General features: G+C 44.5%; 1 protein-coding gene across 1 annotated transcript in view; it reads left to right on the forward strand.

Annotated features, from left to right (window-relative positions):
* Window positions 1–16,300, forward strand: part of CAPN2 (calpain 2, (m/II) large subunit) — a gene marked incomplete at its 5' end in the record, with an annotated part of 27,611 nt that extends 11,311 nt beyond the window's left edge. The window contains 16 exons of the mRNA XM_009583880.1: window positions 807–890; window positions 2,578–2,663; window positions 3,558–3,632; window positions 3,855–4,015; window positions 4,343–4,512; window positions 5,730–5,741; window positions 7,214–7,422; window positions 8,751–8,787; window positions 9,611–9,676; window positions 10,267–10,324; window positions 11,951–12,015; window positions 13,151–13,219; window positions 13,809–13,887; window positions 14,899–15,015; window positions 15,479–15,537; window positions 16,207–16,300. Coding sequence (XP_009582175.1) covers window positions 807–890; window positions 2,578–2,663; window positions 3,558–3,632; window positions 3,855–4,015; window positions 4,343–4,512; window positions 5,730–5,741; window positions 7,214–7,422; window positions 8,751–8,787; window positions 9,611–9,676; window positions 10,267–10,324; window positions 11,951–12,015; window positions 13,151–13,219; window positions 13,809–13,887; window positions 14,899–15,015; window positions 15,479–15,537; window positions 16,207–16,230 — 1,371 coding nt within the window. The remainder of the gene's footprint in view (window positions 1–806; window positions 891–2,577; window positions 2,664–3,557; window positions 3,633–3,854; window positions 4,016–4,342; window positions 4,513–5,729; window positions 5,742–7,213; window positions 7,423–8,750; window positions 8,788–9,610; window positions 9,677–10,266; window positions 10,325–11,950; window positions 12,016–13,150; window positions 13,220–13,808; window positions 13,888–14,898; window positions 15,016–15,478; window positions 15,538–16,206) is intronic.
* Between the last annotated feature and the right edge of the window lie 6,739 nt (window positions 16,301–23,039).

Consider the following 23,039-nt stretch of genomic DNA (forward strand, 5'->3'; position numbering starts at 1 on the left):
ACCCTCTTTTTAAGCTTCAGATATGCTTCTTTAAAGATCACACACTTTCTCAAATGGTGGGAAGGCAATGGCAAACACATATTTCGTAGAGGTTTAAGCATCTTTAGAGCAAGATGTTGAGCAGTCACTTTCTGGCAAGAAGTGATTTTTCTCTGCAGTGTTTATAGGCCAGACTGCCCAAGTATTGTAACGGCTACAAACAAGTGAGAGGGTGATATGCCTTCAGGTATGAATGGCATCCAAAGTGCAGCCTTTTCCCTTGCTCCCCTGCATGGCATGTCCCAGGGTGGTGGTGCTAGGGAAAGGAAAGGGAACCTCCCACCCCGCTGTGAAGCCAAAGGGGGTGTTTTGACCTCGAAGTAGAGCACTGGGGCTTGCTGGACTGGGGTGTGATCCCTGGTGATGCCTGGGCAGCCTCAGGCCAGTAGCCCCCCCCACATCCTGGTCCCTTGAGAACATGGAGTTCATCGTATGTATCCCCTTTGTACAGCATTTGGAGATGCACGAGAGGGGATGCACCGCACCAAGTGTTTCGGAGCCAGGAAGGAGCTTTGCTGCAGTGCAGGGCTTCTGGCATGCGCCCCGTGCCACCAACATGGGCGCCGGGGGCTCCAGCACCGCCACGCGTGCTGCCGTCCCCTCTCCCCGCTCTGTCACGCAGATCCCTCTCGTTGCTTCTGTGCAGCAGCTGAAGCACCCCTGCAGCCTCCCAGTGAGACTAAAGCTGCATTGGAGGGGGAAGCTTTGCTCCGTTGGATCCCCTCCGCGTGGGAAGCCATGCTCACCGAGCTTCTTTGCTCCTCCAGATCACCAGTGCGGCGGAGACGGAGGCAGTCACTTCCCAGAAGCTGGTGAAGGGACACGCGTACTCGGTCACCGGGGCAGAGGAGGTACGTGCGCCGCCCCAAAGGGGCGAAATGCAGCCAGCTTTGTCTGTGGTCTGGGCCGTGGCAGCCACAAATTCGTCCTCAAAGCTGCAAATTCTCCAGTCTCACCCGTTTTGCTGAATCAGGTTTTGAGTCCTTTCTTTCTGAAGAAATGCGGAATTAGTTGCTGTGTTTTGGATAAACACAAACTTGACTTCTTGGGGTCTTGACGAAAAAAACACCTTTTTTTCCATAAGCACCGCTATTTCCCAGTGAGCGGGGCAGTGGGAAGCCCTGTGCGGATGGCACACTACGCTTTGCTGGTGAGGGGGGCCCTCAACACGTCTCTGTATAGCAGGCACCACTGTACCTTAAACGCACAGCAAGATGTGCGAGAGACCTGTAAAGGCAAAAAAAAAAAAAGGTATTATTGTCCCTTAAATGCCTGCCGAGCAGCACCTTTCAGCAGGGCACAGTGTTCGAACGCACAGTGCCTGTCCAAGAGCAGGTGACCAGCAAAGGTAAGGCGAGTGAAAACAAAAGAAGCAGATCATGGCGTCCTTCCAGGTGTGTAATGGACTTTCGGTCACTTCACTGATAATTGTTTCTGAAATAATGTCTGCAACTTCAGAGTGAGGTGTAGAGAGCTGCTGACATGCTGCACTGAGGTGGACGCTACTAACGGGCAGGTTTATGTCCTTGCATTTGGTCCTCCTCTCGCAGCAAAAGCAGCGAAGAGGGAGTTTGATCTTAATTCACAAACAGGCTTGATTTAGCCAGGCTTTTCCTTTAGAGATATGTGCAGGCTTTGTAAGGGTAGTTCATCTTCAGCACCGGAGCATCATTTCTGGACTCCGTGCTGCTGATGCTCTGTGCAGTTTTCTTGGCTTTGGGCTCTAGAGATGTGTCAGCTCCTTCCTCAAATTAGTGCCGCGTGTTCCCTATAAATACTGGGTGTTCCCACTGAAACTGTACAGCTTTGCTTGGCCTGGACTCTGCGCACACAGAGATGAGCAGATAACAAGCCAGGGCCTCGGGGCAGTGCGAGGAGGTGCTGTCGTGGCAGGGCTGATGCCACCGTGCCCCGGGGCATTTGTGTGACCAGAGGGGTTGTGGCCAGACTGACTATCCCACCTCTTGTAATAGGTGCAGTTAAGATTGTATATAGCGGGGGGTGGGGGGGAAAGGCATTTGAATGTGAAAGGGAGTGGCAGGGCTGATGCCGCCGTGCCCTGCGGCATTCGTGTGGCCAGAGGGGTTGTGGCCAGACTGACTACCCCACCTCTTGTAATAGGTGCAGTTCAGATTGTATATAGGGGGCGGGGGGGGAAAGGCATTTGAATGTGAAAGGGCAGTTTATACATAGGTGACCGCTTTTTGGTCAGTCCTGTGGCATCTTTATGTTTCCTTTGCATGAAATCCCATCAGAGGTAACTTTTTTAGTGGCACAAAACAGACATTTTGGTAATCGTGAGTTTTGATTGCACAAAAACCTTCTCTGGACAAGCTTGGGTGCGTGGAGCTCATTCAAAATCAGTTTGACTTCACGTCTTTTGGATCAGATGAGTGCGTGTTTGTGCATATACACTTCAGTGTTTGTGCAGCACCGAGATACTTACTCTGTCATGTCCTTTAATTCCCATAGAAAAGGTGGAAGGGAGCGCAGTGCTGAGTCCCTGGGTAACTCTTCGTATGCTTCTGATCCCATCAGGTGAACTTCCGAGGAACGGTGCAGAAGCTGATCAGAATCCGAAATCCCTGGGGGGAAGTGGAGTGGACCGGGAAGTGGAACGACAAGTGAGTCGATGGCTTGCGCGTCGCCCGTAGGCTTTTACTGCAGGGGTATGATCATGTTTCTGCTGTCTCCTGTCTTCTCCCTACCTCAGATTCCTCTCTAATGTGGATGTGATGTTTGCTCTGAGCTGTTTAAAAGAAGCATCCCACCACTGTCACCTTCCACATAGGTGTCACAGCATGCAGTGCCCTTCATACAAACACCTGCCTTCGTGTAAGACGCAGGCGTTTGGTTGGGGGTTCCTACAAGCCTCTCTGTAGTTTCTGCTTCTTTAACAGCCCAGGTGCAGTGGTGAGATTCTGAAAACTTACTTTCTAAAAGGGTTTTAAAAATCCATTCCTCTTGTCAGCAATGAAAGCTGGAGTTTACTCACTTCTGTGGCTGGGCAGTATTTATTCTGGGTCTTGCTTTTTCTAAACTAAAGCTCCAACTCAGTCAAGGCCTTAGCACTTTCTGCAAATAAAACTCTGTTTCTGATCCTTACCTTGGATATTTAAGAAGTGAGGTGTCAAATATCCCAGGCCCCTGTATTTTAACTCTGTTATGGTTTGAGAGCCCTGGAGCTGCTATCAGCTAGATATTGTGGAGTATTGCAGTTGTCTCGAGGTGTTTTCTAAACTAAAGCTCCAACTCAGTCAAGGCCTTAGCACTTTCTGCAAATAAAACTCTGTTTCTGATCCTTACCTTGGATATTTAAGAAGTGAGGTGTCAAATATCCCAGGCCCCTGTATTTTAACTCTGTTATGGTTTGAGAGCCCTGGAGCTGCTATCAGCTAGATATTGTGGAGTATTGCAGTTGTCTCGAGGTGTAAGAAAGTGAAATCATTGTGCCAGAACAGCTACGTCAGGGTTTAACCTTTACTGTACCCTGTAGTTGATTTGGGGTTGTCTTTCAGCTGCCCAAACTGGAGTGGCGTTGACCCCGAGGTGCGGGAGCGGCTGACCAGGAGGCATGAAGATGGGGAATTTTGGTAAGTAGCACTGGGCTTCCACGCAGGCTGAAGGGAAAGTCTTCTCCTCTGCTTTTTTCACACAAAGTAACCTCTCCCAGTACGCTCCCCAACATGAGGGAGCAGATTCGCCCCAAATCCTAGTGCTAAATCGCAGAGGGAGAGAGAGAGGATAGACAAGGTGGTTGCATAGAAAACCTGTCCATTCTAAGGAGACGTTGCCTCTGGCATTGCCTCCCACAGGATGGCGTTCAACGACTTCTTGAGACATTACTCCCGCCTGGAGATCTGCAACCTGACTCCAGACACGCTGGCAAGTGACAGGTACAAGAAGTGGAGCCTGCTGAAGCTGGATGGGAACTGGAGGCGAGGAGCCACTGCAGGGGGCTGCAGGAATTACCCAAGTAAGAGAAACTGGAAAAACCTTTTACTCATCCACTTCTACTTTCTCTGGGAGCTTTCTCTGGGAGCTGCTTTGGGGTGGCCTATGGAGGACAAGGATGTACCTGGGATATCCAAGACTGATGTCCACGAAGTGCAAGTGTTTGGGAGATGTGGCTCCCTGGTGAGGGTCTAGTTGTGGTTGCAAAGGCTGTGGGGGGCGTGTTAGTTTTTCCTTCTCACAGCTGGTTCTGGAAGTCAGAGCCGCATCTGTCCTAGCTGACGTGTATGTATCGGCATGGCTGCTTTCCAAGAAGCCTCTGAGCAGTTTGCATAAATCCGATTCCCAGACACATTCTGGACGAATCCACAGTATTTAATCAAGCTGGAGGAAGAAGATGAGGATCCCGATGATCCTGAGAGGGGCTGCACCTTCCTCATTGGCCTGATTCAAAAGCACCGGCGGAAGCAGAGGAAGATGGGAGAGGACATGCACACCATCGGCTTTGCCATTTATGAGGCAAGTAAGGCAGTACAGCTGCATGGGAGGAAAAGGAAAACTCACGCACCCTATAAATGGGGTAGTGCACTTAGACTGGGCTTTCTATCAAAACTCAGCCAGGTTGAGTTGGACACCAGCTGCAGCAAGGAAAATTCCACTTAGATGTTTAGAAAATTATCCTCCACAGGAACAGTGGTCAAGCACAGGGACAGGTACCCAGAGAGATGATGGAATCTGCGTTCCTGTAGATATTCAAACCTAGGCTGGACAAGGTCCTGAACAATGTCATTAACTTTGATACGGGCCTTGCTTTGAGTAGGGGTTTGGACCAGATGACCTACAGAGGCTCCTTCCCACCTAAAATATTCTGTGCTTTTAGATGGAGGAGCAGAAAAAGTATTTAAAAATAAAATAAAAGTGCAGAAATCCAGTCTGACCTTCACTTGTCAGGCTGTGGTGAAAAGCAGCAGAACGAGAGCAGCCGTGGTAGGGATGTCACGCTAGCTGCGACACCTGCACTAGCTTGGGGAGCGTGAACCCAGCAGCAGAACCAGCCAAAACACCTGTAAAACTCGTTTTGCTGAAGGAAGGGTCAGAGACGTGTCTATGGTAACTCCTTAAGCAGGACATTTTGTTCAGAGCTGCAGAGCAGCGATGGTTAACTGGCAGTGAAAATAGGAATAATGGTCTTGCCTGCGGGTTGCTCTGTAACCATAGGCAATATGTGCAACTGCTTGCTTTCTCAATATCCCAGCTTTGGAAAAGCTTGTCAAAGAATCTGGTCCCCGTACGCAAGTAAGGTTTAAAGCAAAGCTAGGTCCCCTGAACCCATAAGGAAACAGAAAACTGCATTATTGTCTTGCTCAGCCCCTGCCTCCTCTTCTGATGGTGGGAGAGGTCAGAGGGGCGGGAGGGTGAAAGAGAAGGTGGAAAGAAATAGTAGAGAAACTGAGTCTACAAAAAATATCATGGTGGGCCGCAGGGTAGAGGCCGCCCTGGCTGCCTCTGTGCCAGGCCGTGCCTGCGCTGCTCGGGGTGAGCCCCACCGGCCTCCAGGATGGGGTCGGGACCTGAGCCAGCCGTCAGCCTTGGGGGACGTGGGCTCAGCGCTCACCTTCCCCCTTGAGCTGACTTTTTTCCAAGAGTGTGGATGTACCCGCTAACCAGTAGTGAAAAGAAATAGCCCTGGAGCTGCCATTCAACAGGCAAATAACTCTCCGCTTTTCTCCTTGCAGGTGCCCCCAGAGGTATGTAGCATGCATTGGTGGTCAAGGTGCGGAGTTGGGGCTGAATGGCTTGTGGGAAGAAGTGGTTCAGAGCATCCTCCTTCACTGCAGGACAATATTGACTGTGCAGAGTCTAAAGTTAGAGGCCATTTATTCTGGAAGGGGCCTTGAGCCCATGTTGCGTTTCCAGAGCGTCTCGGGTTGGGATAAGAGCTCTCTGTACTGCAGAAACTCACCAAAGCTGCTCTTCCACGGATCTTCTCCCAGCCCAGACCCACACCTGTTCCCCCAGAGCACAGCTGCTTTTCTCAGGTTTGCACAGAGGTCATGTTTGGCACACAACTAATATTCCAAGGAGGTGTTTAATTTTCATTTCCCTAAGCACCGTCTTTATTGGTTTCTCCCTGCCGGTAGCTAATAGCATGCCCCAGGGATCAGAGAGGGGTGTGGAAGGCAGTGATGCCTATGCAATACGAGGCAGGGCTGCAGACACCTCTGAGCTGTTGCTCCTCAGAGGAACGAGTGAGGTTGAGCAAAATGCCAGGGAAACCTCATTACGGGGCTTGCGGTACCTGTGAGGGTGCATGCAAAGCAGCCGGGGCACCTCGCAGCTCCCGAGGCTACGCTCAAACCAGCTGCTGCTATGTAAAACTGGGTTTCATCCGGAAGGAAATGGTGCTGCCAGTTAATTAAATTTCTTACGTACCTTTTGAGTGCTTTAGCAGTACTCTATCAGCTGCTCAGCTCTCACCCTAGTGGTCCAAAAATCTGATTTCCATAAAAAAGAGACTCTAGCTACAGTCCCATTACTTTTCTTTCCCCCGAAACGTGGAATTTTATCTCCTACCATGGCAGCAGGTCTGGCAGGTTTTGCATTCTTAAACAGCCGGGAGGACAGGAAGGGGGAGATTTCTGAACCTCTGCACGTTCCTGATGTTTGCTTCTAGAGCTGAGCTAGCCCACCTGTAAGCCCCTGCACAGAAGAGTTTATTCTGGAAGATGTTACACTCCAAATATGCTTTTATAATGCGTAACATTTATTTTATTCTTGGAGGCCTCCATAAGCGGGCTCTCCGCTTTAAGGCGGCCTGACCTCAGAGGCGGAGCTGAGCTGCAGTACCCTGGTGGCACCAGCTCTGGAGACCAGAGGGACATCGGTCGTAAGCCGTCTTGCTTTAAAGAAAAACAGGTGGTGGGAGAATTTGCCAAAAGTCTTCACACACCCATCATCATCTGCAAAGCATAAGCTTGACCCGAATGATGTATTGAGATGATCTGCAAAATACGTTTGCACCCACAGCTCAGGAGTACTGTGGTGGGATGCACCCACCCCCTTTCTCTTCTCTCTTTTGGTTCTGTTGAATGGACAACATTTCTTTTTCTTTCCCCCCCTCCACATCACTAATTGTCATATCTATTATATTTTTTATTTGTAAATGCAAATACATGCAAACTGTTGGGGTTTTTTTCCTTCTTTCTTTGCTTTTCATAAGTTTTCTGGCCAGACAAATATTCATCTGAGCAAAAACTTTTTCCTGACCAACAAAGCTAGAGAAAAATCAAACACCTTCATCAACCTCCGAGAAGTGCTGAACAAAAAACTCCCTGCAGGAGAATATATCATCGTGCCCTCGACCTTTGAACCCAACAAGAATGGGGATTTCTGTCTGCGAGTCTTCTCTGAAAAAAACGCAAACTCCACGTACGTAGCTTTTTTGTAACCATGCAAGAGCGGTATGGGCACATGGGCGATCTCTGGCCCCTCTCGTGGGCGTGGAAGGGTGGAGCAGCCCGGGGCTGGGGTACATCGGCTTCCCACAGGGAGCAGGAAGGGGTGATGCGCAACCGCCCTGCATGGATGGGATCACGGTGGTTCTTGTTTGTCCCCAGTTTCCCCATGTGCAACTGAGGAAAGTTTGAGTAAACTTAGCAGGAAGGAATGGTGGAATAATAATAATGTAGTATAATATAACAAATTATTGTCGTCGTTGTTGTTGTTACTATTATTATTATTATTATTATTAGCCCTACCTGGGCAGACATATTTAGTTATTGGGCTGTAGGCAGCTGGGTGCCACAGCACAGGTTGGTCTGTGGAGAGAAGAAAACCTCAGGGAGCGGCAGGCTGGGCTCTCTGCTTGGGAGACAGAACTGCCTGTGCTTTCGGCTGTCTGGGAACACACTGATCACAACAAATGATCTCACACCTTTGAGATCAGGCTGGCAAAAAATTCAAGATATTTGCTCAACCAAATGATACCTTTGATAAAATTAAAATGGATTTTAATGGAACTGGCTCAAACCACACCGTTAACTGTGAAGCCATGAAAAAATTTAGACATCTTAAAGAGCAGCTGGCCTAAGGCCTTGGGAAGGGGTGTGGGACCTTTTTTATTGAGTTTCCTAATTCAAAGCAAGGAAAAACCTTTCTACTATTCTGTAATCTTTTGTTGCATGTTTCTGTAGCGGTGAGAAAACCGGCACATCAGTTGTGTGAAGGCACATTCAGCTTTTGATGGGCCCTTGGCAGCGCTTCTGCACCCGCCGTAGGTGTGATGCTCCCACAGCAGCTGGGGGACAGCGTGCAACACTTCTCCTCCCGCTCTGTCACGTCCGAATGACTCCAAGTCTCTCGCTTTTGCCATGTTAAAGGAAAAAAGATAAAGAAAAAAAAAATTACCAGATAGAAATTTGATTTGCACCCAAGAGCCAGGTCCTGGGCTGAGGTCTGTAGGCAGTGGCACTAAGTGACCCAAAGGGTTACGCTGACCCAGAATCCCGTCTGTGACTCTGCAGGACGTTGCGCAGTTTGTCATGTGTTCTGAAACTCTTGTTGCCGTAGCTGGCAAAATGCTGCTTTCACTGGTGGTATGCAGTGTCTGTGGTTGATTTAATCCAGTAACCTCTGAGCTTTGAACATTGATCGTTACTCCTGTAATTTAAAGAATCCCTCTTTAACTGAAACTTGAAGCAAGGGCATCAGAAAAGTGACTTATTTTGGTTTTAATATTGATTTCTTTACCTTTCTAGGGTTATAGATGACGAAATTGAGGCCAATTTTGAAGAGGTATATCTTAACTTAAATGTTTTAAATGGAGATAATTTTGTCGTAAGTAAGCGGGGTCGTTGTCAGGCACTGTTGTCCCGCTTTGGAAACGGATCTTTTAATATCCATAGTTGAATGGCCAGCAAATGGAAACATCATAAGCAATAATGGAAACACGTGTTGTCCCTTATCCGGAGTGGTGAGCTTGGGCTTGCCAGGTAGAAGAGATCAGGTACTCTCTGCCGGGTAGCTGGAGCCACGGGAAATTTCTTGTGCCCTCCAGGAATCCAGGAGTGCAGCCCTTTAGCCATAGGGGAGTTTTTGCATTTGATGTTGTTTCCATGAGTAAGAAGTGGCTTGCCATATGTTTAGTCTTGCTGGAGCTGGGGATGTTTCACCTACTAATGCATCTACCTCTCGGGGGGGGAGGGGGGGGGGGGTTTTTTTTTTTTTTTTTTTTTTTTTTTTTTTTGTTCTTCAGGATGAGAACTACATTTTCCTTGCTTTTCTTTAATGAAGACAGCTAGTCTAACAGTAGTAGCAGCAGCAACAGTGAAGTTCTGAATTAGGTAGTGATTTTTTTAAATAAAACAAAGAATTTTAATTTGTTCGTTTTTTTTTTTTTAGTAAAAGCCATTGCAAAAGTTCTTAATTCCTGCAGTGTTTGCAATGCCAGCATTTTGAGACGCCTCTGAAAATAAAACTGATTAAAATCAAAGTAAAAGCACTCTGTACCTTAAGCTTTACCATTTAAATTGTATTTTACTAGGGACAAGGAAATGCATTAAGTCCTTCTCAGGCAGAAAAGTTCCTCCTTCCCATATTCTCTATTTCTCTCTTCTAGACCGAGATCAGTGAAGACGACATCGTACCCAGCTTTAAAAAGCTTTTTGGACAGCTAGCAGGAAGCGTGAGTTTTTTGGGGTTTTTTGTTTTGTTTTTTTTTTTTTAAGGACTTACTGGTAGCATGGGTGAGTGGGTAAGAGAGACGCCTCCCCTAATTCCTGTGCTGAGTCAGATCTCAAGCATGTGCATAATTGTGCATGCAAAAATCTGTATAGTTACCCGTCTGCTTACACAACGGATTTGTGAGCGCTCCTGGCAAACAACCTCTGCTCTCTTTGAACTGCAGGCTCGACTTTTATCTCTGCAGCTCCCTACTTCTGTCCTTCGGGCAGAGCATTTGGTGCAGGCGCATGGGTCCCTCCGGGAGATGATGAGGTCTGGGCTGTGCCTTCTCCCCAGGCTGCTCTCGCCTGCCCGAGGGCTCAGGCAAACCCCACAGCCCGGCCTGCTCACACACACGGCAGGGCTGTGCTGCTGGGACTTGGTGGTGCTGATGGGAACGGGGAGACCTTACCACTTGTGTTTCCATCCAAGGGAAACTTGAACTCCAAGGGATGTTTGAACTTGGCCAACTCACCCAAAGGAGTCAGACGCTGCTTATGAGATGGTGTCTGCAAGCTCACAATGAAAAACTTATTTTCCTCTTTTTCGCAGGATGCGGAGATCTCCGCCTTCGAACTGCGCAACATCTTGAATAAAGTCATGGCTAAACGTAAGTACCTTCCTCCAACTGCGTCTTCAGTTGGCCACCAGCAGGTTTCCAGCGTGGCCATGAGAGCAGAGAGCGCACCGCTGACCTGGGCAGAGTCAAACCCCTGGGCTCTGCTCCAGACCTGCGGCTTGTCTCTCCGTACGGCCACAGCCGCCGGCTATCCCTGCTCCTTCGGGGGCTGCAGAAATGCTGGGGCTGTGCCTGCGCTGAGGCACGTTTCGCAGGATGCGTGCTTTGGCAGGGTGCACATGGGTGCCTTTTATCCCAGCATCTGCTACTGGGAATTGGCTGCCAGCAAGGTGGACGGATTTGATTAATGCTTGATAATAATCAAGAGAAGGTATTGCTGCTACTTTAGTATTGAACAAGCTAATGGTCTGGCGCGTCCCTGAGGAGGAGGAGGAGAAACGTTGAAACTCTGGGCTTCTTTTTCTGTGAAGTGATTCAGAGCCTGGCTCTGCATTATTTTCCTTTCCGTTAAACAGTGCTCAAGAAATAAGTGCTTGGAGAAGTAAGTGTCTCTAATTTCCGAAGTGAAATCTTAGCCCAGTAGCCCGGACTGTGTTGTACGTCTGTGTGCACCAGCCAGTTAGCAATGGTGTATTGCTGGTTACCAAGCTTGATTTGAAGTTCTTCCCTTGCATGAAGCTACCTACCACTGACCTCCATAGGTCAGAAGTCCATGTTGTCCACAAAAGTCCACCCTTGTCTTTGCAGGCAGACAATAAGGGCAGGAAAGCTTTATCTCTGTCTCTTGCTTCTGTAGCACACCCAACCAACCCAAAACTGGGCTGTTTGCTTGGGAAAACATCACAGCTGACTTTCACTCTAAGTCTCTTCCCAGGAAATCAGAGGGCTGCTTATTATATCATCCATTTGCCTGCTTCAGTGCCACATCCCTCTCATGTGCAAAACAAGGACCATCTTATGACCCTTTGCCGAAAGCTTTGTAATTCTTGCGCGTGTCCTCCCACCTGAAGCTCTTCCTCACTGGCAAGTCCTGACCCCACTGACCCCACCTGCAAGCGAGCATTGCCTCCCGCTCTGCTGGATGCAAAGGAGTTGTCAGAAGTCGTAGCTTACCTCAGAGGGGGTACCTAAGCAACGTAAGGCAACGGTTTCCCATCCAGCGTTTGAGGGAACTGTAGGGTTATCTGGACGCAGGTATCCTGACTACAGCTCTACAGGCACCACATCCTCCATAGTCTGCGCTGCACTACGTACTTGCCAGATCCCAAAGGCTTCGGATGATATTAACAATTCCCAGAGCAGGAGGCAGGCATCCCCTGCTGCTCACTGCACTCATCTGGCCCAGACTGTGGCCGCGATATATACAGCTGGATACCTATTCCCAGGGGAGGATTTGAAGTAGGCAGTGGATTGCCCTTGAGTAACTGGCAGGTGTAGATCACAAACAAGGTAGAGCACTAAGCACACGTTACGTAGAAGCAAAAAACCACACCGAAATGACAAAGTCATCTTGCCAGTTCCAAAGGAAGCCACTGATGACACAGAAGCAAGTCAGGGCTGAGGTGTATACGCTGGTTACACAGCTCCCGAGCAGTTTAGGAAGGTGCTGTGGTACAGCATGCAATGATAATCCCGTCTTTTGCTCTTTCTTTACAGGCCAAGATATTAAATCTGATGGCTTTAGTATTGAGACATGCAAAATAATGGTTGACCTGTTAGATGTATCCTTTAAGGCTGTTCCTAGATGATACTCTTCTGCCTGTGCTGGAGTAGGTGAGCTGCTGCCTTTGCAATGACAGGTCCATACTGATGTACGAGTGATTCCTGAGGTGGAGAAGCTCGTTTTACCCTGGTTCCCCTGAATAAAAATGGTAGCCCATGCCATTGCTGCTGACCGTGGCACGTGCATTCTCCCAGGCAGCGGGGAAAATCCGTTTTCAGACAGGATGATCTGCTTTGAAGTCTTCCCAGCTGTTGCGTGTTCTGGTTTAGCTGGGGACAAAGTGATGTTTGTGCTGGGAAAAGGCACCTGGCTCTCAGCATGGTGTGGATTGCCTTGGCTGGTAAGAGTTCGAACATTGCATTTCACTGCTTTGTTATCTGGCTGGAGTTGGTAAGGGCATCGTAAAGCCATGAGGACTTAGCAAATAGAAAATGAGGGAAACAAATACAGGAGCCAGAGAGTATGCTGGCTTTTAGGAGCTTCTACTCCTAAGAATAAGGGCAAAGGCGTAGGATGAAGGATTCAAGTCTAAGAATAGTTGTGTTCAGCTTCTCTGTGCAGTGGGAGTTGAATTGCATAGTCAGAAAAAGGGAAAATTACTGAAACAGAATGATGCTCTGCTATAATTTGGTGTAAAATATGGCAGGCCGAAGGGACTTCTTAGCGGTTTTTGGGAGCAATGCAATGACCAGGTTCTTTTGTTAGCTGTTTGTGCAAGAACTTAAATCCTCCAAATAGCAGGCTTAGTTGTGGCTTTTCCTGTTTATAATCCAGACTTAGGACTCATGCTCCTGTAGGAGCAGGTGTTGAACCAAGGATGCAGAACAAAATGGCATCATCGTGGCTGTTTTATACATGTATTGAAAAGATAGAGAGCTGCCAAAGGAGAAGCAGAAAGAGCTTGTGAACCGATCATCGTTTAAATGAATCGACCACTTTACTGATTTAGAAAGACAAGAAATCTTGGACAACAGTTGTATATTCAACAGGATGAGTCCTTCAGAGAGGACTTGCATCCTTTTCTTAATTGCAATTTTTTTTTTCTTTTTAAGTATTAAGTAAGTGAGTAAACCCGGGGCGGGGGGGGGAACCCTTTTCCTTCCCTCCAAAGAGATTACCTTAACTCAAAGAAGAACGACGGGAGTGGTAAACTGGGACTGAAGGAATTCCACACCCTCTGGACAAAGATTCAGAAGTACCAGGTAAGACGCAACCTTTTTGGTTGGAACATGCAATCAAATGTAGAGGTGGCTGTAGACTGATTTGCCTCGTACAATGTATACACTCTTCCCAAAGCAGGGACTCTTGCTTCAGCTCACGATGCATTTGTGTCCTCGGTCCCCCAGGTTTGTCCCTTGGAGTCCAGGGGTGTGACGGCTTATCTTTTAGGTGCTTGGCTGAAGGAGAGGCTACCTGTCTTCCTGCCTTACTCTCGGAGGGGTTTCTGTTTTGTTTTAACTCACGTCCAAATAGGTTTAGCCTTCCCACTTAACAGAGCGAGTTTGGTGTCAGTCTTGCCGCTTGCTTTGGTAGCGATAGTGCCATTTTGCACGGGCGTAGAAGGAATTCTCCGGAGTCTTTATCCGCTCTGGCTGTTGCATTAAAAAGACTTACTTTCTAAAGCCACTTTTAGATTAACTGGGAGATAAGTACCTAGCCCTTCAGACCAATGTTGCAAATGCTCCTAAGTAAGATGCAGGCTGCATTTCAAAATGTTTGACTTCAGACAAAAGCCAAAACACCCTGTGAATTATTGACAGTCGTTTTGACTTTGGGTTTTATATTCTGCAGAAAATTTACAGGGAAATTGATGTGGATCGATCTGGTACCATGAATTCGTATGAGATGAGGAGAGCGCTGGAAATAGCAGGTATTTATATTGGTCTGTCTCTTTTTAGGATTTTATCAGTTTCAAGCTGGGTTGATAGATGCTCACTAGTCTCCTATATATCACTTGTAAACTGAAAAATCCTGTGTTCCCAGACCTGAAAGGCCTCCGTTTAATCTAGATGCTCAGCCTGGGCTCTTGTCTTTGTGTAGCAGTGTCTTGCACACTAAAAGCATCTCAGAGGACTGACAGGTTTGCAGTTGTTTTCTTTAGTGACCAGCTTTTGGAGAAGCACAAATAACTCCCAACAATCTGGTCTTGTAACAGCATACTGTTGTCTTTCAATGAGTCTCTCTGGGTACATGTGAGTTTGGCGTAAGCCGGTAAAACCAGCATACTGTGACCTAGGGAATGGAAGTGGCTTGACCAAGGGGTGATGCTCACAAGAGTGTTAAAAGAAGAGTCAGTTTGCTACTGCAACCACTGAAAAGCAAATCTGAGTTTTGATGGTGAGTGAGGGGAGTATAACAGAGCCATATGATCCCAAATTAACTTACTGATCTTCTGGGGCCATCTTAACATCTGCGTTTGGGCTCTCTGGAGCTTTCCCCTCCTGTCACCCTGTAATGAGGCAGCGTTTCGTTTTGTCCCAAAGTTTAGATAGTCTTTGGAAAGAGATGCATTTGCCCACAGAAAGCCACTGCTTCATGTCAGGTCTCAGTGGGCCGAGTCTGGCAGCTGCCTCATCACCCAGGGAAGGACCACCAGCTGGAGCAATTGGCCATGTCCCCTGGGAAAGAGGAGTACAGGTGTGGGAACACACGCAGCAGGAAGAACACATGTTGACCTAGTCACAGCTCTAAATCACTCCAAGTACAGAAGGGGTTGTTGGGAGTTTCCAAGATGCAGTAAATACTCTTAAAATTTGAGAACTCAACCAAAAGTAGCTAATGGAATTTCTGGCAGTGTATAAGGTTGGGTTTTTCCTTTGTTGGAGCTTTTTGCTTTTTTTTCTTCCTCTTCTTTTTTAAATCCTTGACATTGTATTTTTAGGGTTCAAACTGAACTGCCAGTTACATCAAATCATTGTGGCTCGCTTTGCTGATGAAGACCTCATCATTGACTTCGATAACTTTGTCCGCTGTTTGATTCGGCTGGAAACCTTTTTCAGTAAGTACACGCTTAATAACTAGACAGACTCTGTTGCTTTGTGTTTTCAAGTCCAGGGTAAGTTATTCATTAAACTTTGTACTGGAACCAAAGTGACTTCAAAGCTGGGCTATAAATCCGGCAACCCAGTCTGCATGCTCCTCCTAGATCTAGGAACTAGCCTTTTAGGCCAGACTGCTGAATCAGAGCCAGACAGTTTTCCATGCAAACAACTAAATGTTCATTTTAAAAAAAAAAAAAAAAAAAATCAAAACACTTACAGATTGACAAATAGTGTTAATATTACAGACTGAACCATTAAAATTGTTCATATGAGCATGCACTGACTTTAGAGTGGCACTTTCTGGTTTGGGGTGTAGACTGTGGGACTAAATTCCTTTTTGATCCTGAAGCACAAGGAAGGGGAAGGCTTCCCAATTAGTTCCTATATTCATCCTTGTCTGTCATCTCTCTCCTACGGCAGAAATATTCAGAAAACTGGATACTGAGAAAACTGGAACAATAGAATTGAACCTTGTTAATGTAAGTTCATTTAGCTCTAAAATGTTTGTTTTCATTTTTTTTGGGGGGGACGGGGTTAACAGTAGAGACTGTCCTGCTCCATTCTGACTGATTATGGCTGGTTGTATGTATTCACATATATGCTGGATTTATATAGCTTGTGTATTTATAAGCAGTCTTAAGAAAGGTTCCCTTTTTAAAAATGTACCTACATCACATTGTAATCTCTAACGAACACACAAGGTTACTTAAACCAGATGCCACTTCTCCCTTACTAGCAGTAATTTTGGCTGATATGTACGTAGGCTTCTTCCCTGCCTTTTCTGTCAACAACAGGGTAAAATGTAGGTACAGTAGTGATGACTCATGGTATTGACCATGTCTGCTTCTTTCTGCACCATGTGTGCCCTGTAGAAAGGACAAAGTTCAGAGAAAATTACCCTCCTACACGTTTGACTTGCTTATTACCTGAACATAACTTATTTCTGGACCTAAATGAGGAATGTGCAAATCATCCCAAAACTCTTCTGACTTAAATGAGATATAAATTTAAATCATTCAAGAAAGATCCTAAAATTACTTCTGTAACAATAGACTTTCTTCCTCACACTAGAAATGGGAACATGCATACTTGCTACAACTATTTTTACTAAACTTAACCTTGGGCCATTTTCCTCTCTCTCATTATAGTGGCTGTGCTTTACTGTCATTTGAGCCACTGACATCAGCTCAAGAGACCTCAAGAAGAGCAAGATCAGGTGAAGATAATCAAGCAAACATACAAGTAATATCCTAATGTGAATGTGCCTTAACTTATGCATGGCAAATTTTGCACACAGTTATAAGGAGGAAAGCGTTCTACTTCAACAACAGAAGAATCTGCAACCTCATTTTTATGGGTCTGACAGTCTTTATCTACTACTGCATATCCTCTGTACAAAAGCTTTAATTTAATATAAATCCTTAGTGCAACTTTTGAAAATGCCGCTTTGCTAATATCTTTGTATTTAAGGTGTTTTACATGACTTCTGGAAGAAAGCTCATTTATAGCTTGACAGTCTGGTTTAATAAATGCTTTTTGAGTAACAGCTCTACTCCATCCTACATATCTGAAACTAGACAAGGGATGGTATTCCTTCTTAAATATGTCCCTTAGCTTTTAAGGTTAACAAAGGTTATATGCAACTAACAGATTCAGCTTAATTTTAAATGCAGAAAGGCTGTCTTGAACAAATGGGGGAATAGAGGTTCAATTTAATACAGAAAGTAGTTGAATATTACTGTAATGTAGGACAGCAGCATGTCTTACTGTTAACATTTTCAGATGGTCTAATAAAAACTTGACACTAAAATATCCAGAGTTAAAGCTTAAGAGGAGACAAAAGTTTAATGGTATCACAGTCAAGTAAAAACAAGTAAGTTGTCAAGGACTACAGAAGGTTTCTACACTTAGTTTTCAAAGTACAAAATACAATAAATACATGAGGGTCTTTGTAAAAAGAGGAATCTAAAACTACATTGTCTGTTACAGCACATAATATTTTGAATACATGGAATTCCTAAGATGCTACAGCATTTTTAAAAGTTATTGCTTAATGGATTGGTCACATGGTTATCACTGTTCAGATGCATTTCGGTTTAGCTTCTTTAAACATTCTGTTTCCAGCAACAAGCATTTGGGTGCTGTGCACATACTTTAATTTAATTTCTCCCACCTGGAAAAAGCCTTGGGATAAATTTGGACAAAGCCAAGTTGTTTGTTTCATGATGATTCCTTCAATGGTAAATTGAAAAGGTCCTTGAATTTAATGCAGAAAAATGTGAAATTCTTTTCTGCCATGTTTGAAGAAATCAGAGTGGGTACTTGAACATAATGGCTTGTTTAGACCAAAGGCAGCAGAATTTCATTTGCTTGTAAGCATTATTTCATCTTGTAGAATGCCCTCATCCATTTGCTAATGCATCAATCCTTCATTTGTTTTCAAAGCACATTCTTCATAGCTTTCAAATTACATTGTCATTGAAATAAGTCTCATGATATTGGAACCAACACAAAATGAATTTTTTTTCTGTAAGTCATCCATGATTAGTACTTCAAGAATCAGGCTTCTGTACTATTTCATGCCAAGCTTCTTTGTCTAGGTTTAATCCTTGGATACAGCTGAGGGTAAAATAGAAATGAGATTTAAAATTTTAGTGCTTTAAAAGGTTACTTTTTTTTTTAAAGAAAGAAAAAACAAAAGGAAAGAAAAACCTCTCTTTGGTGCTACAATTCTAATGTAATCTCTAGTAGCAAAAGCATGGTTATAAAAAACACCCAGAGCACTAACAAATATAAATTTAGCATTCTTAGGCAAGCTTAAAAAATACTAACCATGTCAGTACAAAAGGAAAGCATGGAACAGCATGTAATTCAGTACCTTCAGCTCTACCAAGATGGGTGGGCTAGGAAAAGCATGTGGCTTTGTAAGTCAAGAGACTTTTGTGTTCAGTGAACTATAGGATTTTTCCCTGTTTTATAAATGGAAATAGAGAGGTATTAAAGTCTGTTTTGCTTTCTCTCTCTCAATGCCTATCAGCCTTTACGTATCTATAGCATTAGGCAAGCTGGAAACATCTGGCTGCATAAGGACTGTGGAACTGTAGGAGCTGTGCTTTAGTTAGTGGATAGTGGGTGGCCAGTTAAATTCCTTTAACCGCCCAGCAGTAAATCAGTAGCTGCCACCCTGTGGCCCTTGAGCTATGTGCTATTCACACATTCTGGCTACGCATACAGAGGTACAGAGACAGCCTCAGCTGCAGGGTGACGATTGATGGGACACAGCTTGACACAGCAGTGCCAAGATGCTTGGGAAGCTCTTGGCTCCCACTTGCAAAGTGCTTTGGGAACAACTACTGTTCTGCAAAGCATGGCTACTGGCATAAAAAATAGAAGGATACACTTCATACAATTAGGAAAGATGAATCCTCCATGCTCTAAATTGCAATGCAATGTCTATATTACATCCTGGGTTTTCTCAGCTAAAGTTCTCCTTAAAAATGCCCTCTTCTCTCTTCAGCCAGACTCTGGCTTTCTTCTTTTTCATAGTCAGCTATTGATTAAGAGAAGACCAACAACTTCATCCACAACGTTTGTCTCAGCCTGCTACGATTTCACCACTAGCAGAGATGAGGTCAGTCAGTCACAGTAGCATAACACCTGATAGTGTTCAAAAGATTTTGTTTGGTATTAAGAAGTCAGTATTTTGACAGTATTATCTTATTTGCATTCAGTTTTAGAGCTCTCACACAGCTTAGGGAGCTAGTGAGTCACTAAGAAGGGTAAGTACTGCAGATAATTTCATCCTTTCCTTGTTTTTATTCAGTGCACCTAACTGCAAAAGGATAAAGAGGTGTGATAAAAATACAACTTAATATAAGAATATATTAAACTACCAAACATTTTCCTCTGTGATGAACATCTTAGCCTAGATTTCAGCTGCTGTATTAAGAGTCCAGTAATTGCTTTTGAGAATAACCACAGAATACTTCAGTAGCAGTACCAGAACGACTGAACAGACACAAGAGTATAACAGTTAATACTGGGCTTGGGTAGTTTTTCCCAAAGGTTTATATTGTGTTGTGCTTAGAAGGATGAGTTGTGATCCCCAGTCTAAGCTGTGTTGCCTTGCACTTTTTGTTACAGAAGCACAGATGCTCCTTGTGTCCTTACACACCTGTGCTCAGGCTGAGTGCTCACACTTACGAAGTAGCACACACACAATTCACCCTGGGGCAGGGAAAGAAAAAAAAAGCTGCCATTTCTGATCTTTCTGACCTTATTGTGCAGGGCTGATGGCTGCTCTCAATTTAGGAATGTTTACATTTGAAGAGGAAAAAACTGAGCAGAACTACTATGTTAGGGAGAATTGAAAGTGATACAGAAATGAAAACTGATTTTGCATTAGATACAGTCGCTCTGCAAAATCTAACCAGTTTAAGAGTAAGGATTATCTGCATGAGGAATGAGGATGTTCAGCCTCTTTCAAGCATCATACATCAATCAGCTAAAATTCACAGCGGTTAATCTTTAGCATTGGCAGAACCTCTTATCTCCAGCAGCAGGGCAACAGGATATGTAGAAAAAAGCTTAATGGAATTTTTATACATGTGTCCATCTGCTATAGTTTTCTAGCAACTTAGCCATGAGGAGAAATATGGGGACATAACTGAAAATATCTATTATTTGTATACAGTTCTTTTTAATAAAAGAGGTAGTACAGAAGGTGATGAGGAAAGGAGAGGCCGTTAATTTAAGGCCTTTGACATATGGTTAAGTATTACTTAAAGAGCATAGGAGAAAACAAAGATCTGCCTTTATTTGGCAATCTGATCTCTTTTTCAACACTAGGAAAAAAGATAACCATAGAATTTTGCAGTGTTTGCTTTCAAACTCTCTGTGAAACCATCTTGGATCACAAGGTGCACTGTGTACACCTGGACAGGGAAGGACTCGTGACTCATTCTTCATACAAGTTTCAGTTCTTAAGGCCCTTTGTGCCAGTCTATCACTTTTAAAAAGAGCGGAAACCCAGTTCTGTTCACATGCTCAACAAAACCTTAAGCACATGTCATGTTCAGATAAAAGGCGTTTTTTTTCCTCTAAGATGGTGAGACAAGGTTAATATGAGAACCTGCTCTGTGTAGCAGGGTGGTGATACATGTTGTTCTTTTATGCACCCATTAATATAATCTGTGTTAGGTATCTAAAAAGAGGGTGTTAATCCACTCTGCCAAGGTATTCAACTCCCCAGATGAATAAATGGAGAACTTCAACTCTTTCCTTTTGACTTCTGAAATCGCACCTAACCTAGATGCACAAGAATTATGCTGTATATACTCCACGTAGTGGGGTGGGGTTTTTTTGACTCTGGAAATATCAAGGACTCACCCCTAGCAGGTTGCGGGGAACATAGCCTTCCTTGTCATTCAGCCGTGCCCACCACCACTCAATTTCATCTTCATCTTCCCGGCGCAGGATTGTCATGCAGTCTCCCTCTTTCATCGAGAGCTCATCGTCATTCTGAGCCTCATAATCCCAGAGTCCATAAATCACTCCTTTGTTCATTATTCCCATTTTCTCCTGGACTCCTGCAACATTAAAAACACAGAGCAGCTCACACAAAAGTGAAAAAACCGAAAACAAACAAACAAAAAAACACCCCACCAAAAAACCCCACACCCAACAGTTGGAAAGACTGCTGTACTCTCACTGGAGAGCAGTCCAGGGAAAAGAAAAAAAAAAGAAAAAAAACCACCACAGAAAAAACCAAACCACCAACCTAAATTCCTATCACACTTAGCACCTTGTTGTCATCAGCCTACTGAAAGTCAGTCCTGGAACAGGTGGCATTGTGAAGCTAGCCCTTGCACACCGCAGACAGATTCCTTCCTTACACATGTTCAAAAAATACAAGGTCAATGGGGAGAGGAGCACTGATTGATAAAAGGTTCTATTTTCATGCTAGTGTTCACACGTGCTACACCTAAGTGATGAGCAAGAAACACTTGTTTGTACTCTTAGTTCATCAGTAATCTCTTTCTGTCAAAGAGAGATAGCAATACCTGCTTATGTTGACCACCATTCTGTTGTTGCTGCTTGAGGTGTCATTTGCCACCCGTGTCACTATTTCAGAACTTTAAAACAAGTTGCATCTCAGACCTATAGCTGAAATATTTGTCTACTACCCGCCAGCTGCCTTCAGTTAACTCAAACACTTATCTCAGCAGTTCTTAATTTCTGCCACTATTTTAATTATTTTTTTAAACACTGGCTTCAGAAACACAATTCTGTTAAATTGCTTCTGGACCAAGGTGTTTTGGAATACATGCATACTTGCAGACGTTATTTAGAACTTGCTCATTTTACAGTTGTAGCCAAAGATGAAATACTATTTCTTTCCACACACATTCCTCAGCTTCTGTGCAGCAAACCGGAAAAGGTATCTTAATCAACTGTTATACAAACTTTCTCTTAGGTAATTATTCCATTTTAAAATACTGAATCCTGCTTGGTTTTGGTATTGCCAGGAGCAAAGAGTACATTGCACATCGTATCACAAGACTTGTCACTTCCCTTTCCTTCTCTTACCTATTACAACCTATTGTATAGGATTCTTACCTACATCTGCTTAAGGAAGCATCGCTCAAATCAAGTTCTTTATTTCTACATATCAGCTCATCATGTAAAATTAAATTACTTCCACTGCATGGCTAGTTCTGCTCAGAGAAACTCTTCCTTTGCTTTGCATTTGGTATAATTAAAGGTTTGGCAAAAGCTGTGCTCTGCACTCACATGGAAGGCGAGACTGAGCACTGAACATCAAAGCAGACAAAGAAGATTCACAGAACGGATCTGGTTTTCTAAAAAAGTGTTAACAGTTGCACCCAGATAGCAGCGCAAACATGCTCTCAGAGACAGCTCGGGCATCAAAACTTAGAAAGTGAAAAATGACATACCTAAGCAGCATCAAACTCGTCATTTAATCGATGCTAAAGGACTAGCAGTTTTATTTAAACCTACCTGTACTTGTTGATGATATTCAATATTGTGCATCCTTTACAACAAAAAGGGATTAGGTGAATCAATGAATTACACCAAGATTTAGAATCATAGAATCATTAAGGTTGGAAAAGACCTCTAAGATCATCGAGTCCAACCATCAACCCAACATCACCATGCCCACTAAACGATGTCCCTAAGCGCCTCATCTACACGTCTTTTAAATACTTCCAGGGACGGTGACTCAACCACTTCCCTGGGCAGCCTGTTCCAAGGCCTGACCACTCTTGCAGTAAAGAAGTTTTTCTTAATGTCCAAATTTCTTGCCTTACAGATGAGTTTAGAGGGCCAGGTTTTAATGCGGTGTCTATTCTGGAAACAGACAGATACACATCCCCAAACTTCTTTTACAGCAAGAAACAGATTTAGCGAGTGAATGAATTTCTTACTATAACTATCAGCAACCAGAAACAGTTCTTAGCAATAGGATTAATTCCTAATGGAACAATACAGAAATCTGACAGCGGAACAGCCAATGTATCAAGAGAGACCTTAGTTGCAGGTATGGTTTCAATTTGGAAAAGCTGGCAATAAGCCAAAGCCTTACAGTCCTTTCAGGACCCATTGAAAAGTATCTCATAACACACAAAAAAAATCCCAAACCCAACAAAAACCAGAGTATATCAAGTGAGATGACCAGATGGTGGGTCCAAAAAAACCCCACAAATAAAAAGAATGTGTTTGTCCATGCTGTATATAATAAAGCCATGGATCTCCTTCCCACAGGATCCTGTGGGCTGTTTACCTGAATTTAAGAATTAGATAAATTCCTGAAAGAAATCTCTGAAGACCTATTCAACACAAAGATACCATCTCTTAACTCATATCAGAGTTAAAACCAGTAAGAAATACAGGACAAGCATTACTATTTTTAATCTAGTCCTACAATCTAATGGGCTTAGCGACCACGAAATGATAGAAT

This window comes from Fulmarus glacialis, unplaced genomic scaffold, assembly GCF_000690835.1.
Source record: "Fulmarus glacialis isolate BGI_N327 unplaced genomic scaffold, ASM69083v1 scaffold31508, whole genome shotgun sequence".
Taxonomy (NCBI): domain Eukaryota; kingdom Metazoa; phylum Chordata; class Aves; order Procellariiformes; family Procellariidae; genus Fulmarus; species Fulmarus glacialis.